The following is an 18,058-nucleotide window of genomic DNA, read 5'->3' on the forward strand; positions in this document are numbered from 1 at the left end:
AACCATGTTGTTAAATTCTTTAAAAGCAAGGACTACATTTTATTCATTCATTATTCCAGCGATCTCTACCCTCTCAGTAACATAGTATGTGCTTCATAAATGTTAATGTAATGAACACATGCCTTAAAGCTTCCACAAAACCTCAGGATCTAACACAGTAAGCACACTGAGTGCACTTAGTAAGTATCTAATTGATTACCGTCATGTTATGATACTGACATCTCCACTATTTTCTTGTCTTTTCTCTGATGCCCCTAACTTGACCAGCAGGGACCAGACAGGGCCTTTCACCTACAGACCTGGTCAGACTGAAGACAGGGCTGAGCCTGAGCCCAAGCCTTGCGCAGCACCTACAACAACAGATCTTAACTTCTTTTTAAAAAAAAAAAATATTGATAGAAATCACCCGAATTTCAGGCAGGATCCCAATCCACAGTATCAATTTGATTCTGCATCTAAGCATATCTGGAGTTGCAGGATAAATAGTCCTTAATTGTCCTGAAGGAACTAAGACTTGTTCTTAGGAATTACATGCCATAGCTTTTAGAAAACCTGGCTTAACAAAACGTCATAATTTTCATTCTTCTGAAAACAAATCAACTATAAAAAGAAGTCCCCATGTCAGCATATCAACTGTTTTGCATTTGAATTATGTTGTCAAGTTCAAAACAATGGAGCAAAACTAAAATCACAGGCATGTGGCAATTAAGACCACAAGCAATGAAATTAAGAGATAAAGAGAAAAATACTACTTAGAAAAAGATTAAATAAAATCACCCCAGTTTAATTCCTATTCCTTCCCAAAGGTTTTCATCTGCATAGGATACTTAGACTCACATACAATGTAATTTTATATCCATTTCTGCTTCTATTTCTGCACTGAAATATTTATAGAGTGCTCAGTATTTCTGGAGTAAATTATACCTAGATCTTGATAAAGCTGAAATCACCTAAATTACCTTTTTTTGTTCAATTATTTGGAAGAATGGAGAAAGAAAGCTTGACAGAATAAAGAGATGTTTTAAGAAATGGCCATTTCTTAGCTATAATTGCATTCTTTAGTGAATATTGATGCTTTGAGGGTTACACGCAGTCAGCACAGCTACTTTTACCAAAGGCTTCAAATAAAATCCAAATCAATTTATGTTATATGAATATACACACTGTACTTGAACACAAAACTTAAGCTGAGTGTTCTGCTGGTTTACATGTTAAGAATAACACATGAAAATACACATTAAGAGTATGTAAAAACAGAAGCACAGTACAAGGTTAAGCATAGTGTTGTGAACACCCTCCAAGATTAATCAAATATCCCAAATCCTAGAAATATTCTAATGTTATGCCATGAGCTCTGGCAATCTAAAGTTCCAAACTCTGAATCACTATGATGAACTGAATTTTTGTGCCCCCCAAATTCCTATGATGAAGCATAGGCCCCAGCGTGGCTGTATTTGAAGATGGGGACTCTAAGGAAGTGATTAATGAGGTCTAATAAGGATGGGGCCCCATCTGATAGGAGTAGTGTCCTTATAAGAGGAAACGGCAAAGAGTTCACCCTCTGTCTCTCTGCACGCACACACCCAGGAGAGGACATGTGAAGACAGTGCAAAGGGGACCATCTGCAAAGCAGTCAGAGAGCTGTCACCAGAAACCTACTGTGCTGGACCTTGACCTAGGACTTCTACTAGCCTACAGAATGGTCAACAGTAAATTTCTATTGTCTAAGCCACCCAGTCTACAGTGTTTGGTTATGTTGGTTATGAAAGCCTGAGCAGACTAAGCCAATCACTATTAATACAAGTTCACTCAGCGAACTAGGAAAAGTCCCAGTCCAGATTATGACATCGGTATGAGGCATTCCAGCAGACAAGCACTACTTCTTCTGGCAACCCAATCTTCTAGCCTCTTATGGAACACTGTAGTAATTACACGCTGCATGTGTGAGTTTGCATGCACACGCATGACACAGTTCATGAATGCCTCATGGGGCTCCACTTCTACCTTCCTAAATCATGAAAAGATAACACAGGAAAAGTCACAGTAGAAGGCAAGTAGCTACCTGTGACTACAACAGCAGATGCTTGGCTACTAAGGCTTTAAATCTGCCCACATCCGGTTTGATCAGGAGGTGCTAGCAGTTGGGACCCTACCTTGTAGGGCAATGTTTCACATGATTACTTTTTAACTCAGGAAATGTTGCCAAAGGAATATATAATCTTATTATCCCGAATTACTTTTTCACAAAAAGAAAAATAACCATAATTAGGAAAATAAAAGTTCAGATGAAATGGGAGAATGGGATTTAGAGTTACAAACTTGCCATTTTAAACTAAATAAGTCATGGAGATTACAAGAACAGCATAGAGAACCCAGTCAATATTACTGTAATAACATATGGTGACAGATGGTGACTACATTTATGGTGAGCAATGAGTAATGTACAGAACTGTCAAATCACTACGCTGTACACCTGAAACTAAAATAAATAAATAAATAAATACGGCTTAAAAAGTTTAATTTGTGACAGACTGCAAAGTTACTTTTAAAGAGATAATCACGTATAACTTCTGAATTCTTATTTAACCAGTTTTACACCATTTAATTTAAAGCAAGTTAATTAAGTACAATGCCAATCAATGACATTTTAAGTGATGATTTTGGGGAAGAACAAAATATATGCATCAATGACCAGACTGCAAATTCAAAATCCCTTCTAACTTTAAGATATAATGTATGCATTCATCATTTACATCATAAACCCTACATTATCAGAATAGCACACATTTATTTAAGTTATCATGTGACTAGGAAAAAAGTTCCACACCCAGTTTCAACTAATTATCACCAAACAGACAATGGACGATACCTATTGATTCATAGTTTGCTAGGTGCAATGTATTCTCTGGAATATTGTGGATTATTAGTTAAGAAATCCTACTACAGCTGGTAGTGTTTGTTTGGGGGAAAAGAACTTTACTTAAAATGGGGGAGACTGGGTTTAAAGAGAACAGATAAGAAGACACTACAGTAATCTAGTTAAAAAATTGTAAATGCAAAGACTGAATGGCAAGAAGTAGGAATACAAAGAAAGATGTAATTAAGAAGTAGAACTAACACGACCCAAGAACCAACTGGCCACAGGGACATCAGAGGGGGGAGTTGGGAATGACTTCTAACCTAAGTAATGATGACAAGTAAAATTTTATATCAACAAAGAGGTAAATTATTCTCAAGGCTCGCTTACACACTCACATTCACACAGCTACACACATGCCTAAATAAATGCAGATTGTCCTGTCTTTCTGTTTAATAACCCCACTGCCTCATCTGCCCCTTCTAAGTAGCTGACCATGCCCACCATTTACACAATGAGAGGATTAGATGTTAGCCAATGGCAGGGGTGACAGTGCAAGTTCACACTGTAATTCTAAAATGCCTCAGCACAAACGAGACCACCATTTCAGTGTGAAAGGAGGGATGCCAACATGGAGTCTGGAGATAAGAATTGATTTTGCAGTAGAAATTATTTGTGTTTCTTTCTTATCTCTAGACAAAACATTTCAGCAGCGAGAAAGAATCATCTCCTAGAGTACTAATTAGAAACGTAAATCTCACCAAGAGAAATGCCAAGAAATTTTATTGTTTGTCACTATACATGGTAATAGAATTTTCTGACATTTATCCCCCTAGAAAAATGCAACATCTTTAATAAACCACAGTAAGAAGCAGAGATCCTAATTTCAGCATATCATAACATGGACTGCAAAACAGAAAACATGCAGAACCTTAAGGCAAGTAGCTAAAAACAAATTTATTCTAAGAATTATCAGTGGGGGTAAAAAAAAAAGTTCTCATTGATACCAGAATAATTACAAAATCTTGGGCTATCAATTGCATGTACCACACTGCAAAATCAAAAATACATCCATATTCTGAGTAACACTGAACATGACAGAGACTGTTTATAAAGCTTTTCAAATGTCCCTACTGTGATACGTAATTATAGGCTGTTCCTCTGCAAACAGTTGATGCAATCTAACAGATTTTTTGTAAAGTAAGACATCTATAATCTTGTAAAAATGTACCTCATAAATATTGCCCTGCCCCCAAGCCAACAGAGGTTTTTTAAATTGCTTTGTGTATGTGGGGTGTTTGGGGGTGGGGGGGTTGCCACTGCCTTATCTCCACTATAGAACTATTTGCGTATTAGCAAATAATGTGAAAACTAAATCAAGGTTCATGCTACCTTAATGACGGGTATCTTGTAATGATAACGCCCAGCACATAAGACATTACCCTCGCTGAGGAATGACTGTTCTGCTCTCACTCGGGAAGTGCTGCAAGCCTGCTTGCTTGCCCTTGCTGCCCCTGGAGGTGTCCCTACGTGAGAGCACATACTTCTTTGGAAGCATCTCTTTAAAAATTACATGAGCAGAGAAAAACGTATCCTTGGGCATCAAAAATCCCTCAGTCCTCTTTGTAAAGGAATTAGAACTTCTGAATAAGCAAACCAAAAACAGAAAAGCAGAATTAGGACAACCCCAAATGTTATGCAAACCAACATGGTAACTGGAGTTACTTCTCTTTGTCTATGAACATCTTTCTAATTACTGGAGACAAGTGCTCACTTTGGCAGTACATGTACTGAAATTACTGCGGACAAGACCATATTCTGCAGTGGCACCCTAACTCCCTGAGGAAGGGGGAATATTTAGTCAAGCAGTCCAAACAGGCATATCAAATATCCATCCACAAAAGCAGCAGACTGGAATACACATATTTTTATCCCCTCTATACGAGCAGCATGGCTATTTGATGGACGATAAGATCCTGATCATATGAAAAGCATCCCAAACAGCTATGTCTTACCGATTGTTCACAACTCATCAACACTAAGTAACAGAATCCTGCGAATACTCAGAATCAGAAGAGCAAATACTTAGATTATATTGATAAAAATCTTCTATGTTATTATACAGAAGGGAATAAAAACCTGCCCAAAAGATTTTCATTAAAAATTCTAGGAAATCATGCCATGATACTATTTTTTCAACAAAAATCGTACATCCTTCTGACCTTTTTTAAAACCATATGGAAAGTACTTTTTTCAGTCTATCTTTTCCAAATAGAAATTAATCACACACTACACATTTTTACTGATAACATGAAAAAGATACAAAGAACATGATATAGAAAAGCTGTCCTCTTTTTATCATGTCTACATAAAAAGTATGCAATTTAAAGTGTCACCTGAAAAGAGAAAAAGCATAAAATGTCAAGAATTTCATCGAAGTCAAATAAATTAATATCACATATACTGAACTCTTTCAAATACTCGTATCAGCTTTGCCAAAATTATTGGTGTGCTTTCTATTACAAATTACAAGTTTAAACCAGAGGCACTTAGAGCGTTTGAAAACAGGCAATAGCACAATAGCCTTACTTTCTCACATGGTATCTGCCAGAGATTATCAGCATGCATATATTTAATGGGATTCCCACAAAACTGTTAGGTTCTTTTTGCTTAAAACATACAAAATATTAAATAGGATGGAAAAATACAACATATAATGTTAAAAAGAAAATTCCAACACCAAATAGAAGTCAATACTAAGCACCAGAAAATTAACATCTTGAGAAAGAAGATTATTTACTCAACAAATATTGATTAACTATCTGCTGAGTGCCAGGAGTCTTAGATACCCTGCTCTTAAAGAGCCCACAGGCGGATGCAGGTAGACAAACAAGGACAAAATTACAGGACAGTGAGGTCAGCACCACACAGAATGAAGGACCACCCCCCACCAATGAAACTTGAAACAAATGGTATAACTTCAAATCCAGGTTCAGAATGATGATGGATTAAGACCCAATCTTCTCTTTTCTAGAAATGCTAGGTACAGTGGTGGACTGTTTGGGGGATGACCACTACCATAACCTCTCATCCAACAAGACCACCAGCAGGTGACAGCCACCTTAGCAACTTTCATAAGCACTCCCCTCCCCCTCCATTCAATCAGGCATATCATAAAACCCAAATTTCTTAGAAAACACATCATTAATAAATACCTAGAAATTAAGCAGCCATGTGTGACTTTATGATGGTGGAATTTCTAAATGTAACTTAAGAAAAATAGATACAGTTACACTTCATTTACTCTGCTACCATAAATATTTGGAAAACATTTAGGAACTTGGAAGGTAGCAAAAGAGTACATTAAGTGGGCAAAATATAACAACCTACATGACAGGTAGCAAAGCCCAAAACTCACTCAAAGCGTGTACTCCTGTTTTAGAGATGATTCTCATAAGCAAACCAGGAAGCAAGGGAAGAGTGGTCACAGACACACTGGCCATAAATAACAGATCACAACTGGCAAGAGAGAGAGGACTCAAAGAAAGCAGAAAGAAATACAAACGAAAATGTGTAGTCTGAGGTCCTTCGATGCACAGCTGATTTTACCGAATAGAACTTAGGGAGAACCAGGGTCTCTTTCTTTGCCTGCTCCCTTTCTTATCCCACTTGTGAATTCCTCACAGGTACATCCAATATTACCATACTGGCTCATCAGTATTTGTAACAACAAACATGTTTTTTTCCTTATGGAAGGACACAATAATTGGGTGGAGGGGGTAGAGAGGGAGGGTTATATTCAAGAAATAGCAGGTTACGTCTTTCCACTTCAGTATTCTTTAAAGAAGCTGTTTCATGTTTTGTTTTGTTAACTACATATGCGTAAAGCCCTTTAATATACCGTTCCGGGAAGACCAGCATTTTGAAAAATAGGAAATAATGCTGTTACAATAATAAGTGTAATTAAAATGCTGTTCAGAGGCATGGTACAGGAATTTTATATCTCAGAGTACATAAGTGATGGCAGCACAGTCACTCTTGTTGAGAAGAATATCGTAATGAACAAATTTCAAATGTCTGCTTCCAGGAGATGCTTTTTATGTCTACATTGGCAGATTCCACTGGCACAGAGCCCACATTCAACAGGAGTTGATATCCTTAGATTTTTTTTTTTTTTTTTTTTACCTCCTCTTTTCTTTTGGCTGCTGCACAAACATTTCCAGTGCTTTCTAAATGGCATAAATATTTTCAGGGTTTTCGACAGGCAGCAAGGAGAAAATTAATTTCAGGGGTTCCCATTTTGCTCCCTAACTCTTCATGCTGACATCTAGCTTCAGAGAACAAGATCACCCTTACCAGAGCTGTTAAGCTCTGTCAGTGGCTTCTCTCCCCATTGTGGCCACCAGTTTGCTGGGGACACGACTCTTCCAAATGGTGTAGCTACGTTATCTTAGGCTGTGTCTTCAGAACAGGGAGAAAAAGCCTCCAACACATAGATGAAAATTTGAGCCAGATGTCTTACACCCCTCTAAATCGTGATGTTTGTGGATGAGACTTACAAAGGATGCATTTTAAACAGCGAGAAGCTGATGTTATCTACCCTTTACAGTAAGAGGGGTTACAGATGATACTGATTTTTTTAGGACAAGTTGGCCTCAGGAGGATTTTCCTTTCTCTCAGCAGTTCTATCTCAGTATCAGTAAAAACACCCTAAAGATAGCTCTGCAGCTCTGATTTTCACAAAGCTGCAACTACTGTATGTTCAAATGGCTTACAGGTAGATAACTTCATACAAAAGTAATTCGCTCTATGTAACATGGATGATTACACACTCATATGACAGCTCTATGTATTTTATTTCGTAACAAACTTCTTTTTTCTCCCTGTGTAATATCAATATGGCACTCAACTGGTGGCTTAAGCCAAAACTGTAAAATTAATTACTAAATAAAGGCTCATCATAGATAAACAAAATGGAGTACATATCCATAAAATGGAATATTATTTGGCAACAAAAAAAAAAGAATGAAATACTGATTCATGCTACAACACGGATGGACCTTGAAAACATTTTGCTAAGTGAAAGAAGCTAGACACAAAAGGCTACATATTGTATAATTCCACTTATATGAAATGTCCAGAACAGTCAATTCACAGACACAAAAAGCCGAATCATGGTTACCAGGGGGTAGAAGGAGTTGGGAAAGGGGAATGACTGCTTAAGGGGGATGGACTTTCGTTCAGGGTGATGAAAATGTTCTGAAATTAGATAGTGGTGTTGACTGCACAACTCTGTGAATATACTAAAAACCACTGAGTTATACCTTTTAAAGGCTTGACTTTTATGGTATATGAATTATATCTCAATAAAATTGTTATTTTTTAAAGGCTCAATAGCTGAGTAATGACACTCCAAGCAGAGGACTTCTAAATGTAAGACGACTAAATTTTCAACCACGTTTATTAGCACTTTGCGTTTTATCAGAGTGACCTAATCTTTATAACCTGGGATCTATCTATTAAGCCTGTAAAAGTGTTCCTCTTTACTTTCAGAAACAAAAGCTCCTCTTACAAGACACAGAGAAAGAGGAGTAACTCCAATGAAGGGCTAATTCATGCAGCAAGGCTCTTTGTTAACAAAGTACATTCTATATTAACCTGTCTAATATATTTTATTAAGCCAACAGGCAGTTACAAGGAAATCTTGGGTCATCCAAATATTTGGCAATCACAAAAGAATTTGCAGGTAATTACTGAATCCACAATCAACTACAATATCAAAATCTAGATACATCTACTGCTTTGCAATTAGTGGCAATGAAAACAGAAAATGTAAAAATGAATACTGACCTTGTTTCTTTTAACCCTTCTTTCTGAATGACTTCCAATATCTGCTTTGCTGTCATTGGTGAATTGGGGTGTTTTTCTAGTGCCTAAAAAATAAAAATAAACATAAAATTCCTAGATTATTATATGGAAGCATACAAAATAAAAATGTGTGTGAATCATGCAAGGCTTCCTTAAAATTTTTAAGGGGAAGGGGCTGTTATATCAAAACAAGGTTTCGTCACACAGTTTGGGTTTCCAAAGTGAGAATGCAATTCTTTTCTGGACATTTATGGCAATTTCTGCAACATGGGGTCATTCTTCAAAAAAAGGTCACAAAGGCATACACACCAAAACAAAAAACAAAAAAAAAAGAAAAAATGTGAAACCTGAAAACAAAGTTAATAAATGTTTGTAATTTCCTTTATTAAAAATTGCGAATATTTTATGGTTAAAGACAGATTTTCAGGCTATTAAAATGTTTCCTAAATCTCCAGGACCTTGGAAACATTGAGCCTGGACACTACCAACAGCAGGGAACAAAGTGCTGGTTAGAAATACCTTCATTGGATTCACATTTTGATCAACCTCTTTTGTATTTAAAAAAAAAAAAAAAAAGAGAGAGAGAGAGAGAGAGAGGGAAAAAATTCCTTCATGGCCAAAATGGAGAAAAAAGCATACAAAAACCCAAGTAAGTTATTACAGTGTGTGTTCCAGTTCAGCTCAGTTTCCTTTCTTCTGCCTTTTTCAATTAATTTCAAGTAAACCCCTTCCTCTTCCCATTCAGCCCATCTCAGTTTTATGAACTGAGTCCCATTTTTCTTTATCTCCCCTTCTGGCCTGCTTATTTTTGAGTGCAAGGGAGTTGTTTTAAACAAAGTGTGGGGAATGCGAGGGACATGGCTCATTATTTCCACAGGCATGAGACCATCAGACCTGGAAATCAAGTTCCTTTATTTATCCAGGAATTTCATTGGATGTAGGGAAGGCAATCAACAACAGTGTCCACTCTGCTCACCATCACGGACTACAGACAGGGGCTACCTCCAGGTATGAGACCCAAGTCTACACACATCCTTACAATGACTTCCTCCAAGGGTAGACAACACCTACTTGAAGATGCTGTACAGAGCTTCTGCACATTATCGAGTTCTAACTTATGATTATTTACTAGAACAATCATAATTATTAACAGGGTCGCTTTAAAAAACTAGAAATTGAAAAGCCTTCTGAATCTGTTCAAAATAGCTCTGTGATCCCACCTAACTTTCATGGTCAAATCGCAGCCAGCACTGGCAAAGGTTCTATTTGTCAAGGTTCTCCAGTGACTTACAGCCTGCCCTGTTCCAGCCTTCACCATCGGGGCCCATTTCCTGTTCTCCCCTCTCTCTAGTTCCCAGAAAATGTTCCCATTCTTCCCAGTCAGATCAGTCCCTTAGCCATAGTTGGTAAGTCCTTTAAAGCATCCAGCAATATGAGCTACGCTAGAAAGAGGGTATGGCACAAGTATGCCCACAGGAAAGAAGGAAAGTGGTCCTCACAGAGGAGGCCACTGGAGAGCTCACCTGAAAACTGGGAAGGGGGAAAAAGAAACATAGGCACAGCTGTATAGGGAAGAGGACTAATGTGTAAAAATATTGGTTAAAAAAAAAAAAAAGGCAAGAAGGAAACTGCATCTTAGAGCTGAAAAGGGGGAAGATTAGATCACAGAGAAAGGCGGGAAAGATATAGACATGAAAACAAAAAGGCGAGAACTGTAAGTAGAACGGTGCGTACTTATGAATTACTGAAAGGAGATGCTGTGGGCGCATGGACCATATAAAGGGTGGGCATCACCCCAAATGACAGGCAATGCTGGGGACACTCATGGTCTCTCATAAGAGATATGGGCAGAAGGTCAAAAGACACAGACAGACACAAGTAAGCAAGCAAGGAAGAGGGAATCTGGCAGGGAGAGGCACAGGATGGCAGAATGAGGGGGAGAGGGGGCAAGGGAGAGAAAGGAGGAAATTGAGCTGAACTGGGAATGTCCAAAAGGCAAACTGATTAAATCTAGAAAGGGCCGAAGAGGAAACTCCAGCGTACTGGGCAACGTTTTAACGGAAATTTGGGTGCACTCAAAAGTGGGGTTACTCACTGTGGAGGATTCCCTGTTTCTCTTCCTGAGTACAGGCCCCTCAGCACACCTGGGCAGCTCCTCCCAGCAATTGAGAGAATTTGGATAGCCCTGTCCCCTTCTCTATGACATCACTTCCTACTCTACAAAGGAAGTAAAAGTGCCAAGAATTACATCATGAAGTGGATGAGAGGCAGGAAGGAAATGAAGCCACACAAAACACCAGAAGCCACCCTCAGTTCCTGCAAGACAGAGAAAGGAGACAGAGAAGGAGAGGTTCCTGGTTGTGAACAAGCTTCACTGAACTAGCTGTGTGAACATGAACAGAACAAAAGAGAGAGAGATTACCTTCACAGAACAAAACATTGATTACCGTCAAAATAATGCAACACATGGCGTAGACATGAATCAGACGCACGGGCAGCCATACTCAAGCACCACAGTGGGCACGAACCACAGTCAGAGTGAGACAGCACACTATGCTACCAGGCCCAAACCCCGGACTGAGGAACTGCCCTTTGCCCCAACACTCTCTTGGCTAGGAGGGGTTACCGGTTCCACACGCCCCGCAAAATTAAACTTTCCGAATGGTCCTTCTTGACGTTTTCAAATACAAATAATATTCGGATATGTTTTCACAGTTAGGTAATACCTGTTTAGATCTTAACACATTCCTCTGATTTGTTTCCCATCTTGTACCTACCTCTTTAGAAACTGGGGTCAAGGATGCATTAGAGCACAGAAGAGAGTAAGGTAACTCCCAATTTTTAAGACTCTTTATCACAGTAAGATTTTATAGGTCCAATAAATATTTCAGAAAATCAAAACATGTTGAAACAGGCTTGGGCAATTATGATGTTAATTGCGACAAAATGGAAAACGAAATTCTAAAGTTTTCCATGGATAATAACCATTTAAAATGACTTTATTTTTGGAGAGTAAAAATTGGAAAAACACGAACTCATACCTATGTCATAGAAAACAAAATGTACCCATAAACCTAAAAACAAGAATATTAACCACTGCTAATCTTTGTGTTTTGCCTCTAGTTTTTCCTATCCATACATATCAGTTAATATAATTATATAAAGTATATGCATATATTGTTAGCTATCTTAATTTTCTCTATGCAATATGAATTCTTCAAAATGGACATCTAATTGACACTTCACTGAAGATAGACATTATATTGTTTTTAAAATTGAACAAAGAATATATTGAACGTTAACTTTCTTAGAGTGTTATTTACTCAGAGGATGTGAACTCTGTCACGTCTCTTGCCAACTGCTTCCAAAACCATTTTAACAATTTATATCCACCTGCCTCTCTTACCACAATTTTGTCAAGATTCAGCTTATCTTTTAGTAGTATTTGCCACCTTATTTCTGAAAGTAATGGCTCATTTGTTATTCTAATCATACTTCTGTAAATACTAATGAGGACAAAGTTTGTTTTTTTTTTTCCAAGTGAATATCAAATGGGCTATCACAGGATATTTCTGTTTTCCTTATTAATGTATAAAAATCTCTGCATATAGTAAAATAATATTTATTATTTTGTAAATAAACAGTAGATATTTTTTTGTTGTTGTTGCTCTTTTGGTGGTATTTTAGGTAAAGTTTTCTATTTTCACATGAACAACTCCATCAGTTTTTTCCATTCTGTCTTCTGTGCTAGGTTTAGAGATTCCTTTTATCAGGCAAATAATTATTTGATTATAATAAAATTAATAATAAAATAAAACAATAAAATATAATAAAAGTAAAATATTTGTAGAAATATTTTAAGTATTTTTTATGGTTTTACTTTTTAATTCATCTATAACTCATCATTCTGTAGCAAGGTGAAACACTGACTTAAGCCCCACCACCTATAAATATGTCAAGATTCCCCACTATTATTCGTTTCACAAGCCAGTCACGGTTAGTGAGTCATTCTCTACCCTATATTAATATTAGGGCAATGAAAACTCTTTGGGATGTGAAACCAAATAAATGTGGGAACCAATATATAAAATGCACAAAAACAGTTCTATCCTTGTTAAGGAGGAGAGGAGAGTGGGCAGAGCCTCCATACTTCTTCCCTCTAATCGCCAAAGGCACTTCTGGGAATTTTCAGGGTGTCTAAAAATTGAACTGTAAACCACTGTCCCTGGGGCTCATCCAGGGTCCTGAAAGATCCCCTGATCTTTCATTCAACTGCTGAAATGGCACCACACTGTTTTAAATCGCTCTAATATTATAATACACTTCACTATCTGGATCGACCACTGCTCTCATTATTCCTTCTTAAATTTTTAATTGTTCACTTCTTTATATTTCCAGATGAAATTTAGATTGGAATTAAATGAGACATCTAATTAAATTTTTAAGCAATTTACACAGTGTTCCATGTGTTTAAGTTTTGTTTCATAAACAGTAATAAGCATTTTGTTGTTTATATTTTCAGTTGCAACTATGAATACACTTTCTCATATAATATTTTCACATTTTATTGCTAAGACATACACAGGCATTGAATTGTGATAATTACTCTCTATATGAACAGCTAATTGAATTCTTAATAGTTCTAACAGTATAGAAATGCAGAATCATATTTTCTATAAATAATATGAATTGGGTCTCCTTTCCCACACTTCTGTGCTTTCTCGTTCCTATATTATTTACTTTGGATAAAAACTGATCTAGTACCTTTCAAAAAAATCATTTGCCGAAAATTAAGTTGCTTTGTCACTTATTTCCTCAAAAACAAGTCCCCAAAACTGCCAAGTTTCGCAAAGAGTATCCACAGCTACAAGGATCAGCACTGCCTTGCCAAGGGAAGACTGTAATTAGAACCACTGGCCAGATATCAATGTCTCTTCTACACAAATCGGTCTGTCACAGTGCTTAATCTTTACATAAAATGCCCTTCCTTTCTTTGTAAAAACAAATCACCCTCCTGTGTTCAAGCCCTATTTGTGAGTCCACTTTACTCTCACTCTCTAAGAGCTGTGTTTTGCACCTTTCATGCTTCCACCTGATGCACTAAAGTCCCTTCAATCTTCCTTTCCCTCCTTTCTTCTGCAGTGCTACTCCCCAGGAGGTTTCAGATTTAACGTGGCTCTCCAAAAAGCGGGATTTCCATGGCAAGGGATACAACGTTTGTGTACAATCAGCCACCTTCCTAAGCAATGGAGCCCCCCTGTATTTTTCACAAGACCTCAACACGTGTATAGAATTGCCAAATACACCACTGGATTTCTTTCACCTTCTCTACTTATAAGACTATCGCAGAACCAATCTCAAAAACATCTAGACTCATGCTACTTTGAGACAAGACAGACTCATTCCAGAAACCTCCTCCTCCAGACTTCTACAAGTCCCAGTAGAAGGCGGGGGAAAAAAACATAACATAACAAAACAAAACAAAACAAAAAGCCTTTCAAAGAAAGGATGGTAATGTAGTTAAGAACAGAGAAGGTTTGCCGTATCATTTAGGGCACCGGCCAAGCTAAGAATGTATTCCTCTATGTTTTAGGTTCAAACATTTTAATCTAATAAATAAAAGGTTCCGAACACCGTAAGGCTCATTCCAGATTTCCCTGGTGTCTCTCAAAGAAAAAAGTCATCTCCAGTATCCCTAAGATAAACATACTGGACCAATGTTCACCCAATGGGTAAAATCTTGGCCCTTCAGGTCCTAAACAAAATTTTCTGAGCTTACTTCTTAGAATGCAAAAGGAAGAGATTTCCACAATTTGAAAACGCGTCCATGGTATATGATTACATTTGTGGAATCCTATGTGAGCACCCAGCCCCCTCCCTTTTTCTAACACCAGCTTGTCTTCCCTTAGTCCTGGCTGGCAGTTCGTTGAAATGCTTACCTCTTTAAGGTCTCAGGCCTTAGGCAAACGGCTTAAGGGTTATAACAATAAACCATCACATAGCTATGGACGGTTAAAGGGTGCCTTCACATAACACAGTTTATTTGCTCTCATACAACATGTATTATTTTATTTGACCCTTAAAACAATGTGGTGAGATGCACTGAGGACGCAGGCTTAACTTTCTCAGCGATGCACAAAGTTGAAGTAATTGTTTCAAGATCAAAAGCTAGTATGTGGAAGGACAGGACTTGTATACATGATAATACAGGTGATGATAATTTAAATGTAATAAGAATAGCTCCTACTTGCTAGGCAATTCTGTGCTAAGTCTGTAGGAGCTTTCCACATATTACAGTAGACTCAGGGATTCATATATTAAACATTCCCTACTTCCACTATTCTTGAGAAACCTCAAATGTCCATGTCATTCTGATGGAACATGAATTGGGATCACTGACAGGATTCAGACGAGGAAATCAACCACATAGAAAGTGACAGCACTTTGCTGACTGCCTGGTATCTACAGCTCAGTTAGGCTGTTCTCTGCTCCTAACATATGTGGCTGCTAGTTAAGGGTCTAAACATAATACAATTTTTCTATTCTACCGGCATGCATTTTATGGGGGAAATTATATGTTGCCATAGTATTTATGAATGTGTGACTTAAAAGATGTGGATTTTGTTTTGATAGCCTTGAGAATCAGGGTATCAAACTATTTCACCCTGAAACAGCAGCCTCCAGGAAGATCAAGTGCCCCTGAGGTCCAGCAGCCAGTAAGTGAGGGGGTCTGGCCCTTCTGACACTGAACTCTGCTTCTTCTACTTAGCTTTAAATTGCTTCTCCTCCTGAGCACAGGGGTTGTGTAGAAATGGAAGGTCTATAATCAAGATATTATACACAGTATCTACCTCATAATCCCCACTTCAGCAATCTATCACTTAAGAACAATCAAATATTTCTTTGAACTCTCAGATAATGGTTTAAACTGTACCTTCCCTTGGTAGCACCTGTCAAATAGATAATTAGCAGTATCTGCTTAATGCTATTCTTGCTACACTGAAGGCTTTGGTCCTCATTCATGTCCACATCCCCAGGCTGCAGCATGACCAAGCAGGCTAATACAGAGGCCAAGTTAATTTGGAGAGATGTGTCCAGTCACTCTCTGAGGTTATGGGAGCTGCAATCAGATGAACCAAGAGCCCCTACTCACTAGCTGTCTGAGCTCAGATATTTAACCTCCCTGGATCTCAGTTTCCTCATTTCCTCGTTTATAAAAATGCTGTGAGGACAAAATGAGATAATGAATGTGAAGTGCTTATTATTCCAATTCGCCAAATGACTGCCTGGAGCAGTATGTGCTAATAAACATTAGTTAACACTGTTGGCTTGGGGGTGGGGACCCCTCTGAGCACATCCTAGAAAATGAGGAGAGCTATTTAAAAAAAAAAAAGAAAGAAAGAAAGAAAGATGGGCATTAGATGTAGTCTCTTTGAGATTTCCTGTGTAAACTGCACTCCAGCTTGTATGAATACGGCGAGTCTCCTCCTGCCACCCCTCATCACCTGAGCATGGCCAGACTTCTACTCAGGGTTCACAGGTAAACCCGCACACACTGTGCCTAGTTTCAGCATCCAACAGTCTTTTTATCTGTGTTTAACAAGGAGGGTTAGACCATATGGCACTATTCTAGACACTGCTGTGTTACCCAGAAAGAAAAGCACAGTACAGGGACAAATTATCCTGCTATACTTGTGTTACAATTCAAGTAAAAATATAGAATATTAACAGTAACAACTTGTTTCCAGCCACATACACTTCAAGACAAACTTTCAAACAATTATAATAGAGGATTATTGAATACCCATCAAAAAAAATCTGTCCATAAGATTAATTTAATTGCACAGCCTCATAAAACAGAGCACAGCTGAGAATAGAAAAATGGCTTTGTGAGGCCTAGAACAGTTCAGAGTGATCATTACCTGAATTTGTAGATAAAGTTCTATGGGACTGAGAGGTGACTGCTAATTTCCTGTGGATTTTGGCAACTTTGTTCTACCTCATTAAGTTTCTAATCTTTTGAAACAGTTTGTCATTACATATAAAACAGAAAGCAAAAACAATGTGAGAGAAATCCAGAATTTCTACAACATTCTAAAAAGGGTAAAAGAAAAATATTAATACCTACTTAAACGATGATACAGATGAAACTGTTTTAGAAAGTAAAACATATCTTTAATGAAAGAAATACTTCTCCCACAGAAATCTGCAGGCAGTGTACTATATTTAAAACCCACTAATTATTAAAAAGCTTTCTCTGTGCATCAAGTAAAAATTCTGCTTTCCTATGATTTCTACTATGTAGTCCTAGTTTTTGCCTTTGAATGTGACAATTATTTAATATTAAATTACAAGCACTTTCCTAACATGAAAGCTTAAGGTAAAGTGATTGTGTTATATGAATTTACAAAATGGGGTCCAATCATTTATTCATATGATATGCTGCCACTTGTTTGAATACACTATTAAGGTCCTAGTCTTCTTTCATCTCGAGGCTAACGGATCCTCAGTTGCTTCCATCAATCCTCACATAAAATGGTTTGCAGACACTGTCTCACAAAACACCCCTTGAACATTCTTGAGTTTGCCAACATCACTTGTAAAATACATGCTTTCAGGATTATGATAATTGAATGAATTTAGCTAAATACCATTAATAATTACTCTAAACATAATTTGAATGAAACATAATATAGTAAAACTATTACCTCCCTTTTCTAACTCATATAATTATGTTAATACAAACTAGTATGACACTCGCTCTTTCTTAGCAGTCCTCAGGCCGTCAACCAACTAAAACTTCCAGAACTTTCAACGTTTATTTCTGAAATCACATGCATAGTTCTGTGGTATAGATTTCCAAACTTACTGGATGTAAATGGATGTTTGTTCAATGCAACTAGGGTTTGTTTCAGTCCATTTTTATGCGCTCTGAAATCTTATCATTTCCAAATATCTTTTTATTCCAGGTACCAGGTAAACTTTGTGGTATCCGCAAATATGAAAAATACTTATCTCAGTCAAATTTCACCTTTTTCGATGAAGATTGTTTGTCCTACTTTATAAAGTTCTTTTGGAATCATCATTCTCTTGTTCGACTGTCCAGTTTCCCTTTGCACTTTGTGATACCCGCACATTTGACAGTTATGACTTTGATGTTTCCTTCAAGTTACTCAGGGCAGAGCTGAACAAAGCCATGGAAAACAAAGCCCCAACAGTGTGGCTGCTGCTAGAGTCTTCCTTCAGATGCATCCCGATTAGCCAATCAATGCGCTCAGCTATAGATCTTCAATCTTCTAAAAATTCATTTAATTATACTTCAAATGACTGGCT

General features: G+C 37.5%; 1 protein-coding gene across 10 annotated transcripts in view; it reads right to left on the reverse strand.

Annotated features, from left to right (window-relative positions):
• Positions 1-18,058, reverse strand: part of ASXL3 (ASXL transcriptional regulator 3) — a 183,707-nt gene that overhangs the window by 142,854 nt on the left and 22,795 nt on the right. For 3 of the 10 annotated variants that reach the window (XM_032310801.1, XM_032310804.1, XM_032310803.1), the window contains 2 exons: positions 8,708-8,790; positions 5,447-5,449 (listed from right to left, as the gene is read on the reverse strand). In XM_032310801.1, the coding sequence (XP_032166692.1) occupies positions 5,447-5,449; positions 8,708-8,790 (86 nt within the window). Of the gene's footprint in view, positions 1-5,446; positions 5,450-8,707; positions 8,792-10,820; positions 10,943-18,058 lie in introns of those variants that run through there. The other 7 variants (XM_032310805.1, XM_032310806.1, XM_032310809.1 and 4 more) reach the window with 4 other exon arrangements.

The sequence above is a fragment of the Mustela erminea genome, chromosome 13 (genome assembly GCF_009829155.1).
Source record: "Mustela erminea isolate mMusErm1 chromosome 13, mMusErm1.Pri, whole genome shotgun sequence".
Taxonomy (NCBI): domain Eukaryota; kingdom Metazoa; phylum Chordata; class Mammalia; order Carnivora; family Mustelidae; genus Mustela; species Mustela erminea.